At 40.7% G+C, this 23650-nt stretch overlaps 1 protein-coding gene across 20 annotated transcripts in view; it reads right to left on the reverse strand.

Annotated features, from left to right (window-relative positions):
* The window catches only part of SLC4A10 (solute carrier family 4 member 10), a 233026-nt gene that overhangs the window by 70034 nt on the left and 139342 nt on the right, over positions 1-23650 (reverse strand). For all 20 annotated transcript variants that reach the window (XM_072982321.2, XM_078394833.1, XM_072982301.2 and 17 more), the window contains 2 exons: positions 22837-22975; positions 14711-14871 (listed from right to left, as the gene is read on the reverse strand). In XM_072982321.2, coding sequence (XP_072838422.1) covers positions 14711-14871; positions 22837-22975 — 300 coding nt within the window. The remainder of the gene's footprint in view (positions 1-14710; positions 14872-22836; positions 22976-23650) is intronic.

The following is a 23650-nucleotide window of genomic DNA, read 5'->3' on the forward strand; positions in this document are numbered from 1 at the left end:
ATCATCCCTTGCTTGAAAAAAAGAACTCTGGAGAGCTCAACATTTTCAGTGAATCAGTAAAAGTCTTGTTCAACCTCAGTCTTTGGTACAAAATTCAGAATGGGAAAAGGACAGACAGACAGATAGACTAATCTCATTTTCGACAACTGTTCTTTTTCACAATGTGATGGGGTTTTGAAGGGCAGGCCCAAGACACCTTTCCCACCCAGGTGGAACAGCAATCGGCACCCACACCCCCAAAGTCCAACTGCATAGTAGCAGAGACTAGTCCATTTATTTTGGGCCCTGACATGAGAAAAATCTCACAAACACTTCTCCCTCATCCTAGTCCTCTAAAAAATAAAAATAACAGTAGTATCAAATTGACTGCTTAAAATGTGCTGCTTTTTGTTTCTGACACTCAAAAATCTGCCTTCAGTCAGCTGCTTCAACCTGCATAATAGCAGGGACAGCCCATGAGTTTTGTGTCAAGGAAGAAGGATCCATAATTTAGTGTGATAGAATCTGTGGGGTGGGGTGGAAAGGGAAGGCTAAGGGCAAATGTTACTTTAAGACTGGGATAACATTCATATTGTTAAACTTTTAGAAATAAAAACTGAAAGAAAAGGGATCTCCCTAGTAGATTTAAAACCAAAGCAAGTGAATCGGCATTAATTGTGCAGTAAGTGCCTTTGCCTTTTCAGTAGAGAGAACACTGCCACACAGAACCTCTGACACATCTCCTGTGAGTCATGAATTCTTTGGTTCAGCATATTCAGGCAGCTCACGAGCCTCTTCTCTGAGCAACCCCACATTTCTCAGTAAGCTCAGTCATGAAAGAAGAACAGCACACAGATGTCAAAAGCAGACAGGATTAGTCAAGATTTTGAGAACTGTCATAATTAAGGGAACGAGTTTTTCCCGTATTTTTTAAAAAGATAGCATAAAAGGCATAGTTTTGAGTTCATTACCTTTAACGACAAACAGCTTGTCACATAAGGATATGACAGTAGCTCTCTTCATGTATTAATTTCACAAAGAAAATCCACATGATTAAATACTAGGAAAGCTCTACTCTCCTTTCCCTGTATCTAAGCACAGAGCATGGATGACTTCAGAAAGACCCCTTGCACATAGCTTCCAGAGAAGCCACAATCCTATAGGGCTCCATGCCTTAAACAAGTCTACCAGTATAGGTGTTCCATACGAAAAAGTTGTATGTGCTGTAGGAGGCAGGATCCGGAACTATGTTGCAGAGTTTGAATTTCTACAGTAGTACACTGATCCACAGAGAATAGCTTCAGGTTTCCTAGAGTCCACACCTTTTGCATTAATTGGCACTTGAAGTCTCAATAACTCAATGTGAGACATTTGTAGGAGAAAGAACAGAAGACATTTCTTTACTTACAGCTCCTTGAAATTACATACTTGTATATATACTGCTTTTGTTACTGCACACATACTAGTAACCAACCAAACAGATCAACAGCAACAAAAAACTGCCACCAACCAATGGAAGAGAGAGACAGAACACTCAGCAAAGAGGTGAGGCTCTCCCTGAATTTTTAAAGCTGGAAGAAATGATTGGTTAGTGCTGGATAAATAATCACCCTAGTCCAGAAAAGTCCCTCCCAGTCACTCAAACTACAGATACCTTGCAAGATTGCAAACAAATCTCCAACAAATTGAGCCACTAGAATTTAAGAACTTCATATACAGAAAGAGGCCACATTATTCATATCTAGCATAACAATGCATTCTTCACCATAGGCACTCCAACATAACTGAAAAGGCCACACACAAGGCACTCAAGGAAAATCTTTCCATTATCATTTGGAGCTTACACCTGATGTCCAAGTACATAACCACAGACACACCCACACCCATTTTAGCTCTCTCAACTAAAATGTTGATCTAGTAACATGTTTAGCCTAGTACTAAACACACACCTTAGCATAGTGAAAGAGCCTGAACTTGTCGGCAAACTGTAAGCGATACCACAAAGAGGGTGTGAATGGGTTTGGTTGAAGGTGGAGGCAGTTCCTCTCTTTGAACGGGAAATAACCATGAAGAGTCGTTTGAAACGTTAACAGTTTTATTAAATTTAACTTGGGGAGATTCAACAACTACTTCTATTGGTTTGAAGCAACTCAGTTCAGGTAATTGTCCATAAGAACTAGGCAACATTCCAAAGGTAGAACTGTCCAATTTCATTGCTGGCCCAAAGCGTTCTCTGTCAGTTGGTTTCCTCAACAGGGCGCTCCTCATGGTGCAGATTGTGCCACAACACGGGTGGCGTGCCCAGTCTCCCTCGGTCGGCCGTTGATTGAAGGAGGCGTCCAGCCAGATCACCCTCCTCCAATGAACCTGTCCCCTCGAGAAAACTACCACAGTCCATTCCAAAGTCTCAGTGACCGTTACTCCTTCTTTTCCTGGTGCAAGATCTGGCAATGAACCTCCAATCCTCTAACAAGTTGCATGCTTTGTTATAATCAAATTCTCCTCCTCCTTTCATATCCTCCTGCGGCACTCTGAACACTCTCATCCCTTCCTCCTCCTTTTTATCCTCCTCCCATACGGATAAAGTTAACTCCTCCCCTTTCTTTCCCTTTCCTTCTTCTAAATAAGCAAACCTCTATTTTCATCCCTTTCTACGGACGCGATCAAAGCATAGCGAACAGCTGATCGGTGGTTCCAAAATGGCCGCCGCTAAAACAAAATGGTGACCGCTGTTTTGCCTCGCTAACGAGGCATCCAAAATGGCCACCGCAATGGAGAAAACTCGCAGAACGGTGAGTTTTAAGTCCATAGGAACGTATTAAATCAGTTTTAATACGTTCCTATGGGCTTTTTTATTTCACTTAACGATGGATTCGCTGAGCGAGGGTTAATCCGGAACGGATTAACCTCGCTAAGCGAGGCACCACTGTATTTGGAATCAGAATTACTTTTATTAGGTATGTTATTAGAGGATTTTGAGAACATTGTACACTATGAGAGCAATATTATGACAGTAGCCAATATTGTATACTAAAATACACACAAGAATGGTTTAAATGTTTAAAAAATGTATAGATTTTGAAGAGACAACTAAGAAGACACCAAGACAGGAAAAAAATAATTATAAGCATCCCATGTAACATGATGTTTAACAAGCACGAATTGCTGTAGATAGGTTGAAAAACTAATAAAATGGAAGAAGAAGAAGAAGAAGAAGAAGAAGAAGAAGAAGAAGAAGAAGAAGAAGAAGAAGAAGAAGAAGAAGAAGAAGAAGAAGAAGAAGAAGAAGAAGAAGAAGAAGAAGAAGAAGAAGAAGAAGAAGAAGAAAAGGAGGCACCATGGGGAATTGAACTCCCAACCCCTGGCTCTGCAAGCAGATAGACTATTGTATCATCAGGAAGCAAGACTCAATGGGAAAATGCCAGGAATGGTAAAAGACACTACAAGACATGCTGACTGTACATGAGATGGATTGACTCAATAAAGAAAACCACAGCCTTGAGTCAGCAGTACCTGGTGAGGGCTCTTTAATGAGGAGGACCTTCCTCAGGCCACCAATTCACAGGATTTCTGTAAGTCAAAAGTAAGTTGATGGCACTAACAACATGTACTTTTCAACCAAAACAACAACAAAAAACATTGCATAAATTCTCTCAGAGACCTGCAAGAAGCTCAAGATGTACTTTGTGTCCGAAGCGTCCTGATATTTATCCTTCAGCAGAGGTAGACCTACATTGTTAGACAGCAGCAGCTAATCAGCCCAAACTGTGTTAAAGTCTGACAGCAGTTGCAGTCTAAGACTTCAAGGCCCACCAGTTCTCATCCCTGTCCCAACAGGATATGGTTACAGGGTTCATTTGACACATGCTCAAAGGCATGTCACTATCGCACAAAGTCTAAGGCTGTGCCATGTAGTTAAAGCCAGTTGACCTTTCGGCAGTCTACTTCCCCACAAAATTGGCCATGTTCTTGGGAAAGACAGATGGCTGGGTAAGGGATGAAAGATGATAGAGTGCCTGCACTGAACCCCAATGCCTTTAATACTTTCCAACTTTCTTTCTTTTGCTTCTGACATTATCTGTGAGAGAGACATTTTTAAAACTGAGCCAAATAAACAGTGACATAAAAGATATGTATAAAGCATGGCAGAGAATTGTATCCACATAACGGATGGCTTTTCTGGGGAGGGGCAGCATTATCTTTTCTACAGAAAGTCTCCAGGGCATTTTTAAAAATGAAAATTCTGCCATTATAAACTCTCCAAAGCTCAAAGCTTCTTCTTGCTCCCATACACTCTCTTACATAAGCTCCTGGGCACCTTCTGCTTCATAAAAGCGCTATTCTTACTTATTCTGGTCAAGTCTTTCCTGCAGCCCTGCATGCAGTTTGATAAAGGCACCACATTTTACATACAGAAATTAGCAGGAGAGCAGTTTGCTCCAAAAAACTGAATTGTATAAACTATTAAAAGCTCTTTTGTTTTCTAAAATCCAGGTGACTTGTAGCAATCAGTTTAGATTGATCCTTGCATATGTAAGCCAACCCAATGTAAGTTTCATTCAAGCACTTGGTTCTTCTACATGAATCGCCATTTGGCTTCTTCTAAATGGTTTTGGTTTGTTTGATCTTTATTTCTTCTAAACCATTTTCTTTGTTACCTCTAAAATATTATTGTCCCCCTCTTGGATGTACTCCTTAATGATGTGAAGGGGTGTATAACAGAGCTGACAGCAGTACTATCAGGAGGCAAGATTCCATCATGAGGCTGAAGACGTAATATGAAATTGGCTGATTCAATAAGGGAAGCTACAATCCTTAGGTTGCAAGATTTGAGCAGGGCTACTAATCTTAGGACCTTTTGCAAGTTATTAATCCATAGATTTGTGGTAATTGGAAGCCAGTTAACAGCACATGACAACCACAACAACCACAACAACAACACATTAATTCACAACCGGCTTCAGTTGATGGGCCTTTATTTTTTATAAAAATTCAGAAGTATATTCTTCAAACCTAAAGTATGCCAACACTTGAAGTCCACCTACGACCACATAGGTCGTAGGTGGAAATAGCTAGAAATAGTGTGTAATGATACCCACCATATAATTTGGGATAGATCCAACTGTTCTTTATAACTGGGGGAAGGAGGAAATGAAGAGCATAATTAGCCCATCAAATTCAGCACCATTTCCCAAACAGCCAGCCAGACACCTCCATGAAATCTTCAGTCACAACATGAGAGGAATAAAGCTTCCTCGTTACTGTATTGTTGTTTGAGATGCTTGAACAAAAGGAATGGAAAGCACTGTTGAAACTAATTTCTTACATTTTGCTTAGCCTGTGAGAAGAGATGTAACTTCTTAGGAAAAAGAGAAAAAAAATATTGCCCAAGCTAAATGTTAATTTAAAAAAAACCCTGCTGCAATCAAAAGGTAACCTAACCAGAGAAACACAGATGGCTAGAAACTGATGATATTCATAAATTCTCAGAATCCATCAGAAACTAAATTTCTGGAGCAATTTTCTGCACAACACATAAGAGGCCTGAGAGTCTGCCTATTCCCTCTCCAGGTTCCCAATGGCTACAGAGATAGTTCAAAGGGACAGGATTTTCTGATTTACAAAGACAATAATTCACCATTCTGTGAGCTCTACCTAAATTACAGTCACCTTACTGCATCTGAGATAAAGGTCTAAATTAGAAAGGCTTAAGTTTAGCTAGGTGCAGTTTCACCCAAACATCCTGTTCTGGATGCTCAGGCAGAGTTTGGCGTAGCTAAGTCTCAAAGCCTTCTAATTTAGTCATCACATTTAAGCAATTGCAAGGTGCCTGTAAAGTAAGCAGAACTCCCTGAATGGAGAATTACGGTATTTGTAGAACAGAAGATCAGAAAATACCATTCCTAATGGTTACAAATGGCTTCAATCATTTGATGGATTTATCAAACTCATCCTGGTTGGTAATTGTAAATTTGGTTCTATTCCAAGTTGCTATAAGCTTTTGCATTTTTAAGTATAATTGAAACATTCTAATTACTCTTTTTACTCTTAAGATACGTTCTACTGTATTTTGGACTGAATTTTGACTTAAGTATTTGACTACAATTTAAATTAAGTTTTCATATATTATTAAGCATTTGTGCCATTAGTTTTTCTCACAACTGTAAGAATGTTTTCAATACATTTTGACTTATTACTTTTGGAAGTATTTTTGTGTTTATGGAACAGAGAAACAATGTAGAAATAAAGATTGTAGAATTAGACAAGCTGATGGTGCTTGGAATTACTGCAACAGTCAAAACCTTGTAGAATTAATACCCAGATGAATTTTGATATGATTGGAAATGGTTGTCTGGAATCAACCTTTAACTGAGATAAATACTAGCTGTGATGAACATAGGCTTCTGATTTTCCCTAGAGGTCTATAAAGTTAAGTAGGGCTCTTGGGAAGATGTTCAGGTTTCAGGATCCCTGATAAGCGCATCTGCTCAGAACTCATGGGTTTACAGCAGGCATTTCTTACATAAAGTGGGATGAAGAAACAAATTGACAGAGTAAGATTGGTTACAGGAACAAGTTATGAGGGCAGGCCCAAAAGAGACACTGACAGAACACTGTGGCATGTTACCTACTGCATCAATGATCACAGTCTATTTACTTCACTTCCCTTTTGCAGGCATTGGTGTGCAGGTTTGTGTTCACCTATGCATAGACCCCCAAATGTAAACAACTATGGAGTCACACAATATTGCTGCAGACACAAGAACAACACCCTGCTACAAATGTAAATGCTGTGTCTCCCCATCTTTTCTAGCAGTACTGTTACAGGTCTTCAAAACAATACAGAACATCAGAAGCTTGTCCATTTTCTAACATAACATATACCATCCTTTGTCATCAGCACCCCTTTGCCTCTATATGAGGCAGTCTTGGAATTCTACTCTACATACAATCTATATGAGGCAGGCTCTAGAAAAAAGAATAGCAGGTGATCAATTGATAATAAGCAGAAGAAAGCTTACTCTCTTTGTAGTCTGGATGACCACAAAGTTCTCTGAATGCCTCTGTTATCTGAGATGCATTCCCACCATCCCCACAACATGTAGACTGTATGTAACCCTGTAGTCCCGGTTTGCAGTCCATGGGTCTGAAGGAACTGGTTTATATCCATATACAAGCTCATGCTAAAATAAATTTATTAATCTTAAAAGTGCAGCTGTATTTTTCTTCTGTTTTGTTTCTATCTTCACTTCTGTAATCAAATCTTATAATGATGTGAAATAGGCTGTTACATGAAATATTTCCATATCCATATCTAAAAGGCAGAATTGATTATATCTTGACTATTTCTCCAATGCTTTCCTGTAAATAACCACAGGGGGTAAATGGGAGTTGATAAGAGTACTGGAATACATACCAACAATGTGATTTACTTATGCTCAGATTATTACCCAATTTCATTCATCTACTTTTATGCCTAGATTATTATGGAAAATATGTATTTTCTCAACATATGCTCTCAAAAGTATTACTCCTATGCTGAACTTAGCTTCAGGAGTTCCAAGAGATATATAGCTAAAGCAGGCTACAAACAGGGTGGCCATATGTCTTCATTTAGAGAGGATGGTCTTCTGTTTGAGTAGATGCCAGAAGACCATCTACTGTATTTTTCCATTTATAAGACACCCACCCCTTTCTAACCCAAAAATTAAGAAAACTTAGCTTTGACTATTCAGCCTATGGGCTCAGAACACTCGAACATTAAGAGTCCCTGTTGAATCCAAGCCTACAGGCTCCACCTCCAACGAGGTGTGTTCCAATTGATTTGCATCATCTGACATCAGTTCCATAAGGCTCGTGACTGGAGGAAGCTATGTCTCCTGACTGTAGGAAGCTAAGCCTAGTGATTGGAGGCAGCCTGTTTGCAGAGGCAAAGTACGGGCCATTTTGTTCTCTCCTCAGCTTCTGTGTATGAGACTACCCTCAATTTTTAGTCTAAAGATTTTAGACAAAAGTATCATCTTATACACGGGAAAATACAGTACTTTTTGAATATGTCCTCTATTTGAAGGCCTGCCCAGTCCAAGCCTGATTTGAAGATAAAGAACTATAAGTAGAGGCAGGAGGGACTTTGAAGTTGTCCAACCAGGGCTAGCATCTGGACAGTAGACTCAGCATGCCCATAGCTCAACTGGTCAGAGACCTCAGAAATGCATTAAGCCTGCTGCTTGGTTGCTGTGAAGATGGGTTGGTTCACTCCCTTTTCCCATCAATCACACAATAATTGTTGGAGCAAACTAGCCCATCTTCAGAGTGTTCCAACCCACACCTTCTTTTTCCAGTGCAGGTAGAATCACTATAGTTTGGTCCATTTCCACTGCATGTAATCACTGGATACAGACCAAAGTAAGCCTTCCACTGTCAATCTGCTGTGTCATGGACTGGCTTAAGAAGAAAGGCACTTCAGGATATTGGCAAATTAAACTCTTCTTCTGCTCCTCCAAGGAGGTGCAGAGTATGTAAACTTTTTTTAAAGAATCTACTAGGGCAGTGCAGATGCGCTGCACCATTCACAGAAAAATAATTTTAAACATTAAAAAAACTTACTCCCTGAAGTAGAAGAAGACAGGAAGGGGCAACAAAATGTTTTTTTACCCTCTTTTTCTTTGACTTGTCCTAAAGGTCCAGTGGAGAATCTGCCCACAGCTGAAGTCACCACTGGCCAGTACTTGGCAGGGTAAGAGAAGAACTGCTGCTAAAGTTGCTCGGAAGCAGGAAAGAGAAGAATGGAAGTGGTGATCAGAGGCCTCCTTGCTGTTTTGCAGACTTAGAGGAAATGAACGGTGCCCAGCCTCAGGGAGCCCTACAATCCAAGGGGTTGATTAGGTGCATTTCTATCCTTCTCCAGAGAACTTAAAGGTTGTTTTCATGACTGTCCTTGTCCCTACTGTAGACTCACAACAACCCTGTGAAGCACGTCAGGCTGAGAAAGAGTGTAAGTTTCAAGTTCTCTCGGGAACTTTCACAGCTCATGAAGACTTTAAGACCAATCTCCCACATTCCCCCTCCAAAAATGTAACCATTCTGGCTCTCAAGTAATAGACTGCACAGTAAACAGATTTGCTGCTTTACATGTAAAATTAACATAATTATTTTTTTTTATAATGGAGAGAAGGAACATAATGGGCACCCCATGGTAGAAAAACTCTTGCCAGTGAAAGCAAAAGAAGACAAAATTTGGATAATGTTCGGTCACACTGAGTGTAAACAAAAAGGGAAGGTAATTGTTATGGTCAAACTTCTGAAAGGTCTTCATGTCAATATTATGAAATGTTGGCTAAGGCAGTGTTCCCCAACCTTGGGCCTCCAGATGTTTTTGGACCACAACTCCCAGAAGCCTTCACCACCACTTCTGCTGGCCAAGATTTCTGGGAATTGAAGTCCAAAGACATCTGGAGCCCAAGGCTGGAGACCACTGGGCTAAGGTAGACAGCATTAACCCAAGAAGTGAACACAGTATTACAGAAATAAATATTAGGATAGAAAATGAAAAGAGAGCAGTGAGACAAATGACAAAAGGAATATGGAGATAGAAGAGAGAAAGGAAGTGCCCCCGGAGATGTTATTCTATCTATTATATAATCCAATAAAAATTATAAAGGACACGTATACAGTATTTGATTTCTGTTGCTAAAATATATTGTCATGCAAAATCATTCCCATCATTTGTTTCCAGTTTATATATGGAAGGAGAGCTAAAATCTGAACAGTTTAGCTAAAGCAAATATATAAAGCTGAACACATTTAAATGTGTGTTTGCACTGGACATTTGCCTCTACTAAAATAAACTGCAAAGGGATTTGAAAAGGGGATGCTGCACTTATTATTTTTTTCTGATTTGTTTTTAAAGTGTTTCATATTAATATATTTTAGTATTCTTAAGAAATATTATTATTCATTTAACTGAATTTTAATATCATCACATATTGCCTGAAATCCTGTTGCTTAGCATAGTAAATTACACCAGAGTAGGCCCATTGAATTAGTAGGGATTTAGCGAGTCAATTCCTCCATAAGTTCTGTTGATTCAAACCAGCCTACTCTAATGGCAACTGACTTCAGCAAATCTCCACTGATTCAATGGGCCTACTCTAGTGTGACTTGCTACTGTAAGCAACAGGATTTCACTCACTCTGTTGTTTGCTTTTCCTGCTTTTTAATCTTTTTCTAAGTTGCCTTCAGTCCTTGAACTGGGAAAAAATGACAGAATATTAATTAAATGAAATGGAATGAAATCAACTCCTTTGATTTAAGCTGGGGTGGGGTGGGGGAGAAGCATTGAACGGCTGCAGTCAAACCAAATGGTAATTTCAGGCTTCATCCAAAGGAAGTAAATTAAAATATCAAGAGAACATTTCCATCTGCCAATTTAAACGGAATAAACTGAAATTATAGGGAGAAATGTGATACAGTTAGAAAATAACATTTTATAATGTGCTGGTCAAATGTTATAGACTGCTGCCATTTCCTTTTCTGAAGTTCTTGTATTGAGTTCTAAAATGTTTAAAGTAATAGTCAGAAAACTGTAGCTTTTGGGCCCAGCCTGGCTCCTTGAGGGTTATTATTCAGCTCCAACCTACAGGCACAGTCATATGATAGAAGGATTGACTTGCCTGCAGCCAACTTTAAGAAGCAGTAGTGGGACTTTGGAGGGAGGGGGAGAGAGAGAGCGAGAAGCCCCAGCAGTGGAAGAAACAACTATGGATGGCAGGGAATCTGGGCTAATTCATATTAACTTGCATGTCATGTGGTCAATGGAAAATAATGTGAACCTGACTGTCCCAGTCCATTTTCCGCATTCTTTGTCAATGTAGTTGCACCCAAGACTGCCAGTTTCAAGATTTCCCAGGTGTTACTTTTCCTAGACCAGAGAAAAAGCACATCACTTGAAAGTAAGTAGTAACCTAGTTCTAGCAAATGTTATCCTCATCTGGAACAGGTTTTTTTTCCCCTAATGAACTTAATTCCCATTTAGGTCCATGCCATTCTCAAATACATTGTGCCAAGGAAAACTCATAACAATATATTGTTGCTGAGAGAATTCATTCCCCCGACACAAGTTACTATGAAGACTGGATTTAATCTCATGTGTAAGAGGGAAGCCAAGGAGAGTAGGGGGTGACATAGGCTATCATCTCTGCCTGACACTCTGACCCTATGTTCTCTTGCTCTGCTACACCATGGGCAACTGTTAAAGAGTTGATGCAGTATTTTCTGACAAGGTAATTCCAACAAGCACAGAAGTTCCCAAATTCTGTGCAGGCTGAAGAAATATTAAATCATCTTTAATGCCCCTTGTAGAAAGCACTGCTGCATTCCAGATGTAACTAGATGCATAACAGAGGCTACCTAATTTACAAGCCTATACTCTACTTCAATATAAATCATTCCAGGCAGCTTGCAGCTGTGAAAAGAATTTTTTTAAAAAAAGAGGCAAATACAATGAAAACAAATTAAAAACATGGAAGCCACTACAATCCCCCTGCTGTGAAATCCTAAAAGATGGGATTAAGAAAATGAAAGCTGTCAAAAGCAAAAGATACAATACTATTTCAAATTGCCTAAACTTTATTACTAGTATTATTATTATACCCACACACACACCTTCAGGATTAGGGATTGCACACACAAAAAGGATGTTTTGAAAGTTAACGGAGGTATGGCATTGCAATTTGATTGATGCTGAGCGACAAATGCCTGGCAGCAATCTAAAAAGGTCAGGACCTTGATACAGTCTGACTCATCCCTGCTGCTGGAATATCTCTGAACTCAACCCGAGCAGTTGCAACAGTAATTGTGAGTTACAGGCATCAGGGTCTTTCATACCTCAGCAATTATGGAGCCAAATCTGGCAACAAATAATAATAAATAATAATAATGTACAGAGGCAGCATCTCTGAATCAAGCCAACAGCACTCTCACTTGTTTCTTGGCACCCAGATAAATGCGTCCACAATCACTCCAAAATTAAGAGGCTAATTGCTCAAGGATCAGATCAGAGTGACCAACAATAGAATCCTAGGCATCTCTGAGTCCAGGTAAGAGTGTATTGGACTGCAGGCAATGAATACGATGAAGGCGGGATTCACAGTATGATGTAGCACCCATACAAAATGGCCAAAATCCTACTCAATCCCTATGCATGCACAAGAGGAGTCATAAAGAGTGCTATAGTTAATTTATAAGGTGCCAGTCACATGTCTGGCATTGCGTGTCTGGTTGCACACCTATCACATGCCAAGGCACTTTGTCAATTAGCTGCAATTAGCCACAGAAACACCTGCGATTCTTCTTGTGAGTGCAATAAATATCCAATAGGAATTTGGCCCATAGGTTTACAGTGAGTGACATCCAGACACAATTGTAACCATTTCTGTCATCCAGGGGAGTTCCTTCCTCCTTGAAAACCAAGGGGATGCTGAAAAGCAGTTTGTGAAATACCTTGAGCATGTGAAGTTTCAATGGTGATGCAAATCCTTTGGACCAAGCTCAGGTAGTTCAGTGAAGGGCACAGCTCAAGAATGTTACTTAAAAAAAAATTACAGTTATCAAAATCCTTAAGCCAGCACACATAAGGGCTCAGTCATGATATGCATGCATTCAGTGAAGATGATTTATTTACCCTAATTTGCAATATCTTTTGAACAACTCTTTCATAATAATAGTGTGCTATCAAGTACCTCCTATCTTGATCTTTGCCCAGTCATAGAGAAGCCATTTACCATTCCCTTCTTCTGGATGTGCTCTGAGACATGTAGCCTGCCCAAGGCTATGTAAGCTGACTCTTTTCTTAGAAGGCACCACAAGTAAATTGAACTCCCAACTCTTAACTCCATTAACAGATACCTGGACTTGTTCTTCTGGGGCTTTCCCCCCTGTTTAGTCGTCTGTCTGTTTATTTGCTGTTTTTCATTCAAATGCTTGAAGCCAATATTTCACCGTTAATCTATTCCATTCAAGCTGTACTTCTATACCTCCTTAGTGAGTGGGGTGAGTTTCACTGAACACAATAAGGCTTGCTATTGAGTAGACACATGTAGGATTGCATTAACAGTCATTTATTTGAAGCAATTTTCAGCTTTTCCCATTTAAAATTCAAAACAGAACAAATGGGAAAAAAGCCCACCCAAGATAAAATTTTATGCTTCCCTAGGTTAGAGAGGTGAAATATCCCCAGTGAACCAAATAATAATCAGGCACCATTGGAGAGATGAATACTTTCAGCACTCGGGGGGAGGGGGTTAAAAAACTACAGCTCCATGCAAAGAGCACCAAAATCTATTTCAGAAGCTGAGGGGATGTTTGAAACTTGCAGGAAATGGCTTTCCTGGGTTATGCATGCCAGGTGGATGTGCTGTCCCCAGAAAAGAGGATGCTTTCTACATAGAGATTGTAAGTCTAAGTGGGACTTACTCACAATATAACTTATTCAGGTAAGGGTGAATGACCAGCTCAAAATATCCTGTTGCCTGAGGCACAGCAGCAAAAATTGTACCCACATCAACCCATGTCAAAGTGTCTGTCCATCCCCTTATTTGTGGACTCTGAGAGCCTTTCAAAGGCAAGTCAGCGTTTTGTTTTGTTTTGGCATGGAAGACATATGAACCCATAAGCAGCTTCCCCTGTTTATGATATTAAAAATATAATAGCAAATTAAGTAGCTATGAATTCACTGCCTTTTCATGACACCCCCGAGGCAGTCAGCTCATTCTGCTTTTTATCAGAACTGGCCCTGTAACACTGCACAGGATTGCACCTTAAGAATCCCTTCAACCTTCCTACCACTGCAGGGATACGAGAGAATGCCCACTTTCTCTAGAGCAGTGGTCCCCAACCTTGGGCTTCCAGATGTCCTTGGACTACAACTCCCAGAAATCCTGGCCAGCAAAGGTGGTGGTGAAGGCTTCTGGGAGGTGTAGTCCAAGAACATCTGGAGACCCAAGGTTGGGGACCACTGCTCTAGAGTATCTCAAGATAACTAAGATAACAGACCTAGCAGTTGTGTATCTTGGTGTTCTGACTGGCAGTCTCCCTGTTAGAACATGAAGAGGCTAGATGAAGCATATTTCCTGGGATGGCTTTGGCCAGCTATTTCTTACTTTTCTCTGGCTTCTTCTTGCTCTTATAGTCACAGTATCACGATGCATGTACTACTGAACCTTTGAATCCTATTTGTCTGAAACAGAGATAGGGAACACGTAGCCTTCCAACAGTTGCTGGATTGCCATTCGCATGATCCCTCACCATTGACTAGGCTGGCTGCAGCCCAACAGCATATGGAGTGCTACAGGTTCCTTACTGTGGATTGAACACATTCCCAACATGACTTCAGACATATATTTACAACACCAAAGCAATCATACACATTTCACAACATGGTAAATATCTGTGTTTCCTTCTCTCTGTTTACTCAAGTTTCTATATGGTATCTAAAATTCACAAAAATTATGTGTTCTTTCAACTACTTTTCTCACTTATTATTTCTATCCTGCCACTCTCGCAACTGGTATCTTCCCTTGTTTCACACTGAAGCAGAGAAGTGTTCCCTTTAAAATTCCTGTCCACAGACATTAACTCTCTGTGTCTTGCTGATACATGCAACAACAATGCCATAAAATATATATATGACGGGATAAAAGGCTGTGTATTATTCTGTAAAATGCTCACTTACCTGCAATTTCTTCTAAAGAATTTGCTCTCATATCTAGCAACACTGTGCCATTAAGAATACAACTTCTCACTTCAAACAAACTATGGAGTGACAAAGTGGCGACGTATGGTTTACTCCATCTCTCTCCTCCATCTTCAACATCCTCTTCAAATTTCAGCCACCTAAGCAAAACAAATGATCTCCATCACCACTTTTATTTGAGAACTGAAACACCAGTCCTGTGTATTTAACAGGATGAAAATTGTTAAAGACAGTAATACCTATGTACGCATACAGGTATCTACGTATCAAGTTATATATTTGTATGAGAGAGCTTTTTTTTTTTTTAAAAGGGGGATGCAATTTCACTTATTTGTTTTTTGGGTTGTGTTCTTCCTCCTCTGTTCTAGTACAAGCTTCCCTGAATGGAGAGGAGATAGTAATTTTGACCCGTTTTGTCCTCCCCTCTGTAGCCCCTCAGGTGGGAAGACGTCCAACATGCTACTGAAGAAAAGCGGAGGACAAGTAAAACTAGCTCCAGAGCTAATGAAGTGGTTGGGCCAAAGCCGAAAGGACGCTCAGCTGCGGATGCACCTGGAAGTGAAAGGAAAGTCCGATGCTGCAAAGAAAAATACTGCATAGGAACCTGGAATGTAAGATCTATGAACCTTGGTAAGCTGGATGTGGTCAAACAGGAGATGGCAAGAATAAACATTGACATCCTGGGCGTCAGTGAACTGAAATGGATGGAAATGGGTGATGTATTCGCGAAGGCTTTCACGGCCGGGATCTAATGGTTGTTGTGGGTTTTTTGGGCTTCTTGGCTGTGTTCTGAAGGTGATTCTTCCTAACGTTTTGCCAGTCTCTGTGGCCAGCATCTTCAGAGGACAGCTCTCAAAAACACAGAGTGCAAAAGGTCAACGAACTCCACCCAGCCACAAGGTCAGGGGATTACTACACACAAAAGACCAGCTAATGACACCCATCAACCACAGGGACAGATAATCTCCCCTCCTTATCAAAACAATACACCCACAACAAAACACACTAATCAACCATCTCCTGATTAGGACAATAGCCTATCTCACAAACAAGCTTTCTCACAGCCATAAATACTCCACTCTCAAGCCTACCCAGAGCACAGTTTGCTGTCCTCTGAAGATGCTGGCCACAGAGACTGGCGAAACGTTAGGAAGAATCACATTCAGAACACGGCCAAGAAGCCCGAAAAACCCACAACAACCACAGGAAATGGGTGAATTCAATTCAGACGATTATCGTACAGTATCTACTACTGTGGGCCAGAATCCTGTAGAAGAAATGGAGTAGCCCTCATAGTCAACAAAAGAGTGGGAAAAGCTGTACTGGGATACAATCTCAAAAATGATAGAATGATTTCAATATGAATCCAAGGCAGATCTTTCAACATCACAGTAATTCAAGTTTATGCACCAACCATGATGCTGAAGAGGCTGAAATTGACCACTTCTATGAAGACTTACAACGCCTTCTAGAACTGACACCAAAGAAAGATGTTGTTCTCATTATAGGGCATTCGAATGCTAAAGTAGGGAGTCAAGAGATAAAAGAAACAACAGGAAAGTTTGGCCTTGGAGTCCAAAATGAAGCAGGGCAAAGGCTAATAGAGTTTTGTCAAGAAAACAAGCTTGTCATCACAAACACTCTTGTCCAACAATACAAGAGGCGACTCTACACATGGAAATCACCAGATGGGCAATACCGAAATCAGATTGATTATGTTCTCTGCAGCCAAAGATGGAGAAGCTCTATACAGTCAGCAAAAACAACACCTGGAACTGACTGTGGTTCTGATCATCAGCTTCTCATAGCAAAACTTAAACTTAAAGAAAGTAGGAAAAACCACTGGGCTAGTCAGGTATAATCTAAACCAAATCCCTTATGAATACACAGTGGAAGTGAAGAACAGATTTAAGGAATTAGATTTGGTGGACAGAATGCTTGAAGAACTATAGATGGAGGCTTGTAACATTGTCCAGGAGGCAGCAACAAAAACCATCCCAAAGAAAAGGAAATGCAAGAAAGCAAGGTGGCTGTCCAGCGAGGCCTTACAAATAGCAGAGAAGATAAGGGAAACCAAATGCAAGGGAGATAGGGAAAGTTACAGAAAATTGAATGCAGACTTCCAAAGAATAGCAAGGAGAGACAAGAGGGCCTTCTTAAATGAACAGTGCAAAGAAATAGAGGAAAATAATAGAAAGGACAAATCAGAGATCTGTTCAAGAAAATTGGAGATCTTAAAGGAATATTTTGTGCAAAGATGGACATGATAAAGGACAAAAATGGTAGGGACCTCACAGAATCAGAAGATATCAAGAAGAGGTGGCAAAAATACACAGAGGAACTATACCAGAAAGATCTGGATGTCCCAGAAAACCCAGATAGTGTGGTTGCTGACCTTGAGCCAGATATCATGGAGAATGAAGTCAAGTGGGCCTTAGAAAGCTTGGCTAACAACAAAGCCAGTGGAGGTGATGGCATTCCAGTTGAACTATTTAAAATCTTAAAAGATGCGCTGTTAAGGTGCTACTCTCAATATGCCAGCAAGTTCAGCAGTGGCCAGAGGATTTGAAAAGATCAGTCTATATCTCAATCCCAAAGAAGGGCAATGCCAAAGAATGTTCCAACTACCGTACAATTGCACTCACTTCCCACGCTAGCAAGGTTATGCTCAAAATCCTACAAGGAAGGCTTCAACAGCACGTGGATCGAGAACTCCCAGAAGTACAAGCCGGATTTCGAAGGGACAGAGGAACTAGAGACCAAATTGCTAACTTGCGCTGGATTATGGAGAAAGTCAGAGAGTTCCAGAAAAACATCTACTTCTGCTTCTTTGATTATGCAAAAGCCTTTGACTTTGTGGACCACAGCAAACTATGGCAAGTCCTTAAAGAAATGGAAGTGCCTGACCACCTTATCTATCTCCAGAGAAATCTGTATGTGGGACAGGAAGCAACCGTTAGAACTGGATATGGAATAACTGACTGGTTCAAAATTGGGAAAGGAGTACGATAAGACTGTATATTGTCCCCCTGCTTATTTCACTTATGTGCAGAATACATCATGCGAAAGGCAGGACTGTAGGAATCCCAAGCCAGAATTAAGATTGCCGGAAGAAAAGTCAACAACCTCAGATATGCAGATGATACCACTGTGATGGGAGAAAGTGAGGAGGAATTAGAGAACCTCTTAATTAGGGTGAAAGAGGAGAGCACAAAAATGGTCTGAAGTTCAACATAAAAAAAAACCTAAGATCATGGCCACTGCCCCTGTCACCTCCTGGCAAACAGAAGGGGAAGATATGGAGGCAGTGATAGATTTTACTTTCTTGGTCTCCATGATCACTGCAAATGGTGACAGCAGCCACGAAATTAAAAGACACCTGCTTCTTGGGAGTTAAGTGATGACAAATCTAAACAGCATCTTAAAAAGCAGAGATATCACCTCGTTGACAAAGGTCCGCATAGTCAAAGCTATGGTTTTTCCAGTAGCAATGTATGGAAGTGAGAACTGGACTATAAAGAAGGCTGACTGCCGAAGAATGAATGCTTTTGAATTATGGTGCTGGAGGAGACTCTTGAGAGTCCCCTGGACTGCAAGGAGATCAAACCTATCCATTCTGAAGGAAATGAACTCAGTGGAAGGACAGATCCTGAAGCTGAGGCTCCAGTACTTTGGCCATCTCATGAGAAGAGAAGACTCCCTGGAAAAGACCATGATGTTGGGAAAGAGTAAAGGCAAAAGGAGAAGGGGACCACAGGGGATGAGATGGTTGGACAGTGTCACCAAAGCTACCAACATGAATTTGACCCAACTTCAGGAGGCAGTGGAACACCGGAGGGCCTGGCATGCTCTGGTCCATAGGGTCACGAAGTGTCGGACACGACTTAACGACTAAACAACAACAACTGTAACCCCCACAGCCCCACATTTGTTCCATGGGGCCCTCTAGATCAGGACAGTTGCAAAGAGAAATAAGACATGTGGGGAAATCGTTTCTCTGTCCATCTCCTAATTCATGGGATCTGAGAGTCAGAAGAATAGAATACGGAAGATTCTAAGCTTCCTGCGCTTTGTGCTTTGTTTTAATTATATTTGACAATACCTAATATCTTCAAGAACTTTCTAAATAAAACAGGATGACAAGTTTCGTCTCCAGTGATAACTAGCTGGAAAACATAATTCCAGAAAACTCACAAGAAGGACATGATGAGAACAGCAGGACCCACCCACTGGTAGGTCACTGCCACTGGTACTAAGCCACTGTACTAAGTGGTACACTTAGTACCAGTGGCTAAGTACTTAGTACCAGTGGCTGGGGACCCCAGTCACTGGTACTAAGAAGCATACTGCCTCTTACCTTGGAGGTAATGTTTCTAAGCAGGGGAAGTGCTTTTGTTTTCACCTTTCAGGGGAGGAATGAAGACAGTGGGCCATTTTCCTCTTTTGTGCAAAATCTGACCCATCAGGAGGTGGCAAATATAAGCCTCCAAACCCTTTCAGTGCTCTGTCTGGACATCTGGGACAGTGCAACATCCTGCAATGGCCCTTCGCTATCCCTTTTTCGTGCATCAGCTTCAGTTACCCAACTGCCACGACTGAACCTAAGTAGGAATTTCTGGCAGCACTCTCTCTCCCTCTTTTTGCAGGTTTCTGGCAGCACTCTCTCTCCCTCTTTTTGCCTGCTTCATGCTGATCACAGGAGGAATAGAAGTCATTGATATTCAATTCACTGTGATTCAGCTGTTTTGACTTTTTGATTCCACTTGGCTGGTTATTTTATTTCTCTTCAATCTGGCTGCTTCATCTTTAGCTTATTCCAATTTGGCGGACTGGCTTACATTCTGACACTTGATCAGCACAGTGCAGGACTGAGATGCAATTGCCAAAAAAGGTTTCAGGAGCACCTCATTTCAGTGGGACTGGCCCAAAAAAGGTACATCATGATTGGGGGGGAGGGGCTTTCAGGAACTATTTTCTTGGTGGATGAAGTGTGACACCACATCTGTAGGCTGAACAGCCATTATGCATTTTATAGACTAATCTCAACCCATCACAAACCCAAGTAAGGAATCAGCTATGCAAACACCAGATGGGATTCCCTATATTTTACAACATCCTCTAGTTGTTCCTTTCTGGAACAAACCAGTTCTAGAAACTGGTTTCCAGCATGCACTGGTGCTCAAGTCTCCACTTTTTCTGTGGTTAGCTTTGCTAAACCTCCCCATTGCAGGCACAGTCACCAACAAAAAGTTAAGCCCTTCAACCATTTCTCGCCCAGCACCTTCATCCTGGGTGGGAAGGCAAAATACTGAAATCATAAATAGTATGATGATAATATCCTCCCTGAACTTGTTTAGTCCTATTTTACAGCTGTCAGAGTTGGTGGCTATCACAATATCCTAAGAACATAAGGAAATAAAAGACAATGGTCAGTATCCTGTTCAATATTTATGCATGTGTGGCGCTCCGGCTGGAGAAGCTGCCAAAGTGGTCTGATCCAGTGCCAGTCACATGCAACCAGGCACACAACTGGCACCTCATCAGATTGCTGTGGGCACCTCCTACAATTCCGTTTCCATGAAGAGCACATATTGAACAGGAGAGTAGCCAACAGACAAAAGCACACACAAAAATTTCATGTTGAACCAATGAAATGTTATAATAATTTAAAAATTATTAATATTTCTTGGATACCAAGTGGGGTGTGTTGCACAGACCAGTGGTTCCCAACTTTGAGTAAACCAAGGTGTTCTTGGACTGCAATTCCCAGAGGCCTCTGCTGCCTGGGGTTTCTGGAAACTGCAGGCCAATAACACTTGGCTTACCCAAGTGGAATAGAGTGATGGTCTAGGATTCAGGGGACCTGGGCTCGTATCTCCAGTTGGCAACAAACTCACTGGGGTGTCTATGGCACTAATAAAACTGCTCTTTAAATATCTCACTTACTTTGAAAACCCACGTAAGGTTGCTGTAAGCTGGATCCGACTTGATGGCACATAACCCAATATTAATTAATATTTACTGGGTTACTTTAGCAGTGGTGTATATTATTATAACTCGCAAAGTAAGGCAAACTCTGGAATGTTTTGTCCTTACTATTTACTTTGGCTAATCTGGTTCTTTCAGGAGGTACTGAACTCCAGCAAATATCTTACCTTTAGCATCAATTCACAACTGTAACTATCTTCCTGAAGAACATAAAATAATCTTGGTGAATCTTGTATACACCAATAAAACTCTAGAATGTTTTGTTAGATCATGAACTTTGCACATATAGGTCACTTCCCATGATGAGCTGCACCAATGACACTGTCCTTTTTTCCTTCCTGATTAAGGATTTATTTTCTTCGAAAGAAAGAAAGAAAGACTGAGAGTGACTAAGAGCTATTAAGAGAGTGAAAGAGGTTGTACAAGAGGAGAAGATGGTGGGGCTCCAGTATCTTTAATAGCTATCTGGCAGAGATAATTGTATCTCCAGCAGCTTGACATGTAGTAGTGAAAGAAAACTGGTATCCACTCTGCCCTCTCTAATCTCCCTAATGTTCCCTTTGCTTTGGCAACTAAAGTTTCAGAGCCCTGTTTAAGCAATCTAGTAAAGAAATGAAAAGCAAGGAAGCATAGCGTTTTCAAAAAACGTAACCACGAAGAGACTGAGATTCAAGATAGGTCCTGGATCAGAAGAGAATCAAGTTTCCTCCTGACACATGTATGTTTACTGCAGTTATTGTCATGGACAACACTGGCATCTTGTTGTTTCTCTCTGCTGAGGGGAAAGGTAGGTTGGGAGAAGTCTCAGACCTGACACATGCGAGCAAAGCCCTCCAAATCATCTCAGCACTCTGCTTAAAAAAAATTTAAAATAAAAAAAGTCTTTCCAAATATTAACCTATTTTGTCCAAAAGAGCACAGCTTGTTCAGTTGGAGTGGCTCTCCTAAAACATAACTACCATGCTGAGCTTTCTCAGCACTACTGGAAATTGTGCCATGGGTATGGATCTGGGCTAAGGTCTTGTGAAATATACAACCTTCCTGCTTGGACTCTTAAATTTTGTCTGTCTGCTATGGTTAAAGCCTATAACAAACCTTCCCTTTAGTTGCATGACTTTTTAAAAGCCCCATGTTTACTTACCGTATTTTTCGCTCCATAAGACGCACCTTTCCATAAGACGCACCAATTTTTTAGGAGAAGAAAACAGGAAAATATAATCTGTTTTCTTTGCTCCATAAGACGCACAGACTTTCCACACCCCTGTTTTGTGGGAAAAAAGTGAGTCTTATGGTGCAAAAAATACAGTATATGTTACTTTAATATACCAGTCTTCCAATGACTTCATAACATGGATTTGTCCACACAACAATTCTGTGAGGTAGGTTAGGTTTCAAAATAATGACTTTGCCTGAGGCACTCAATCAGAACAACATGTGGAGAGTATCTTTATTAGCTGAGGATAAGGAATGCCTCCCTCTATTTTCCCAGAAACTAGCAGAGCAATGCCTCCTTTACTGTTACTATGTTAGATCTGAGGTTTATCCAAAAATCCTATTACTTTAGGATTAGTGCTGCATAAAGCATTATGTAACGGGTCTTCTACCTCATTACAGTAAATAGTAACCACTCAGTATACTGTGTTATCTAATCAGAAAAAAATAAGTTCCATAAAAAAGGCTCACATAGCTACATTTCTACCTTTGTTATTCTTTTATCAGTTTAAATTCAGTTTACAATGACATTATTTCATTTTGCCTTCCTCTGGAGAGCCAGCTGAAATATCTTCAAGGATCTGTAGCAGAGAAAGAGAGAGAGAGAGAGAAAGAGAGAGAGAGAGAGAGTTCCTATCTAAAGACCTCTCCCCCCATTAATAAATGTGTTATTTGTCAATTTCATTAATTTTTCTCCTTCTGAACACACATCATGAATGTTAAATCCACATGACAAGATCTGGCTTTGAAGGGAGACACCTGTGGCAGCCATACATGCTGTGCATGAATTTAAATGATGTGCTTGATTTACACATAAAAGGCCATTCCAGGCCCTCCTGGCATCCTTAAAAAGTTCTGCCCTTGTCTTAAGTACTTAAAAAAAAGCCTCCTGAAAAAATAATCACCTGGCCGTCTCCCTCCACTCGCCATCCTCTCCTTCACGCCAGCAGAGTTCATCAAGCTCTGTGAACAGGTCATGTGGGATGTGCTCCTCATCATCATCTTCTGTTCCAAGAATGAACTGTACCCTCTGTGAAGGTGTGTCTACAAGAAGGAGGAGAAAAAAAGAACAGGTAAAGAAATCCAATTGAACTCAAGAAGGAGAAAGTAGAAGAACAGCCAAGCAGCCAGGCTAGCAATTCAGTAAGAACTGCTTACATAAAACCTTTGAGGGAATTTGGTGTCAGCGTTGCTGGTTGTGGCTCTCTTACTTGGCACCAAAAAAGACACACAGAGCACAAATGCAGTAAGATGATGTGGCTATCCATTACCTATAAAATGAACATTTACAAGCAAGGGGTATGGTATGAAGGGGGGGAGAGTATATCTTGTCAACCTAGTCATACATTAATGCATGGTTCTTTAACAGCACTCTACAAGAAAAGTTGAAATATTTGTTACTTGGTAAGTTCCTTTCACAAGACCTGAGTGGTTTAGGTATCAGAGGCTGGGAGGCTGGTTCCCCACTCTGTCTCCTTGACAGGGTTTGGGCTTGATGATCCATAGGATCCCTTCCAGTTCTGCAGTTCTAAGATGATGATGGTGATGATTATGATTATGAAATGAAAGAATTGTGTATATAATGACTCACCCCATATATCTTTGTTAATTTGCCTTCAATATGTACTTATGGTTTAGTCTAATCCTAAACCATCTGGTATGTCTCATTCTTTACTGGTTCCTGAAAACACCATTCCTACTGGCAACATAACACATGAG

Source organism: Pogona vitticeps, chromosome 1 (genome assembly GCF_051106095.1).
Source record: "Pogona vitticeps strain Pit_001003342236 chromosome 1, PviZW2.1, whole genome shotgun sequence".
Taxonomy (NCBI): Eukaryota; Metazoa; Chordata; class Lepidosauria; order Squamata; family Agamidae; genus Pogona; species Pogona vitticeps.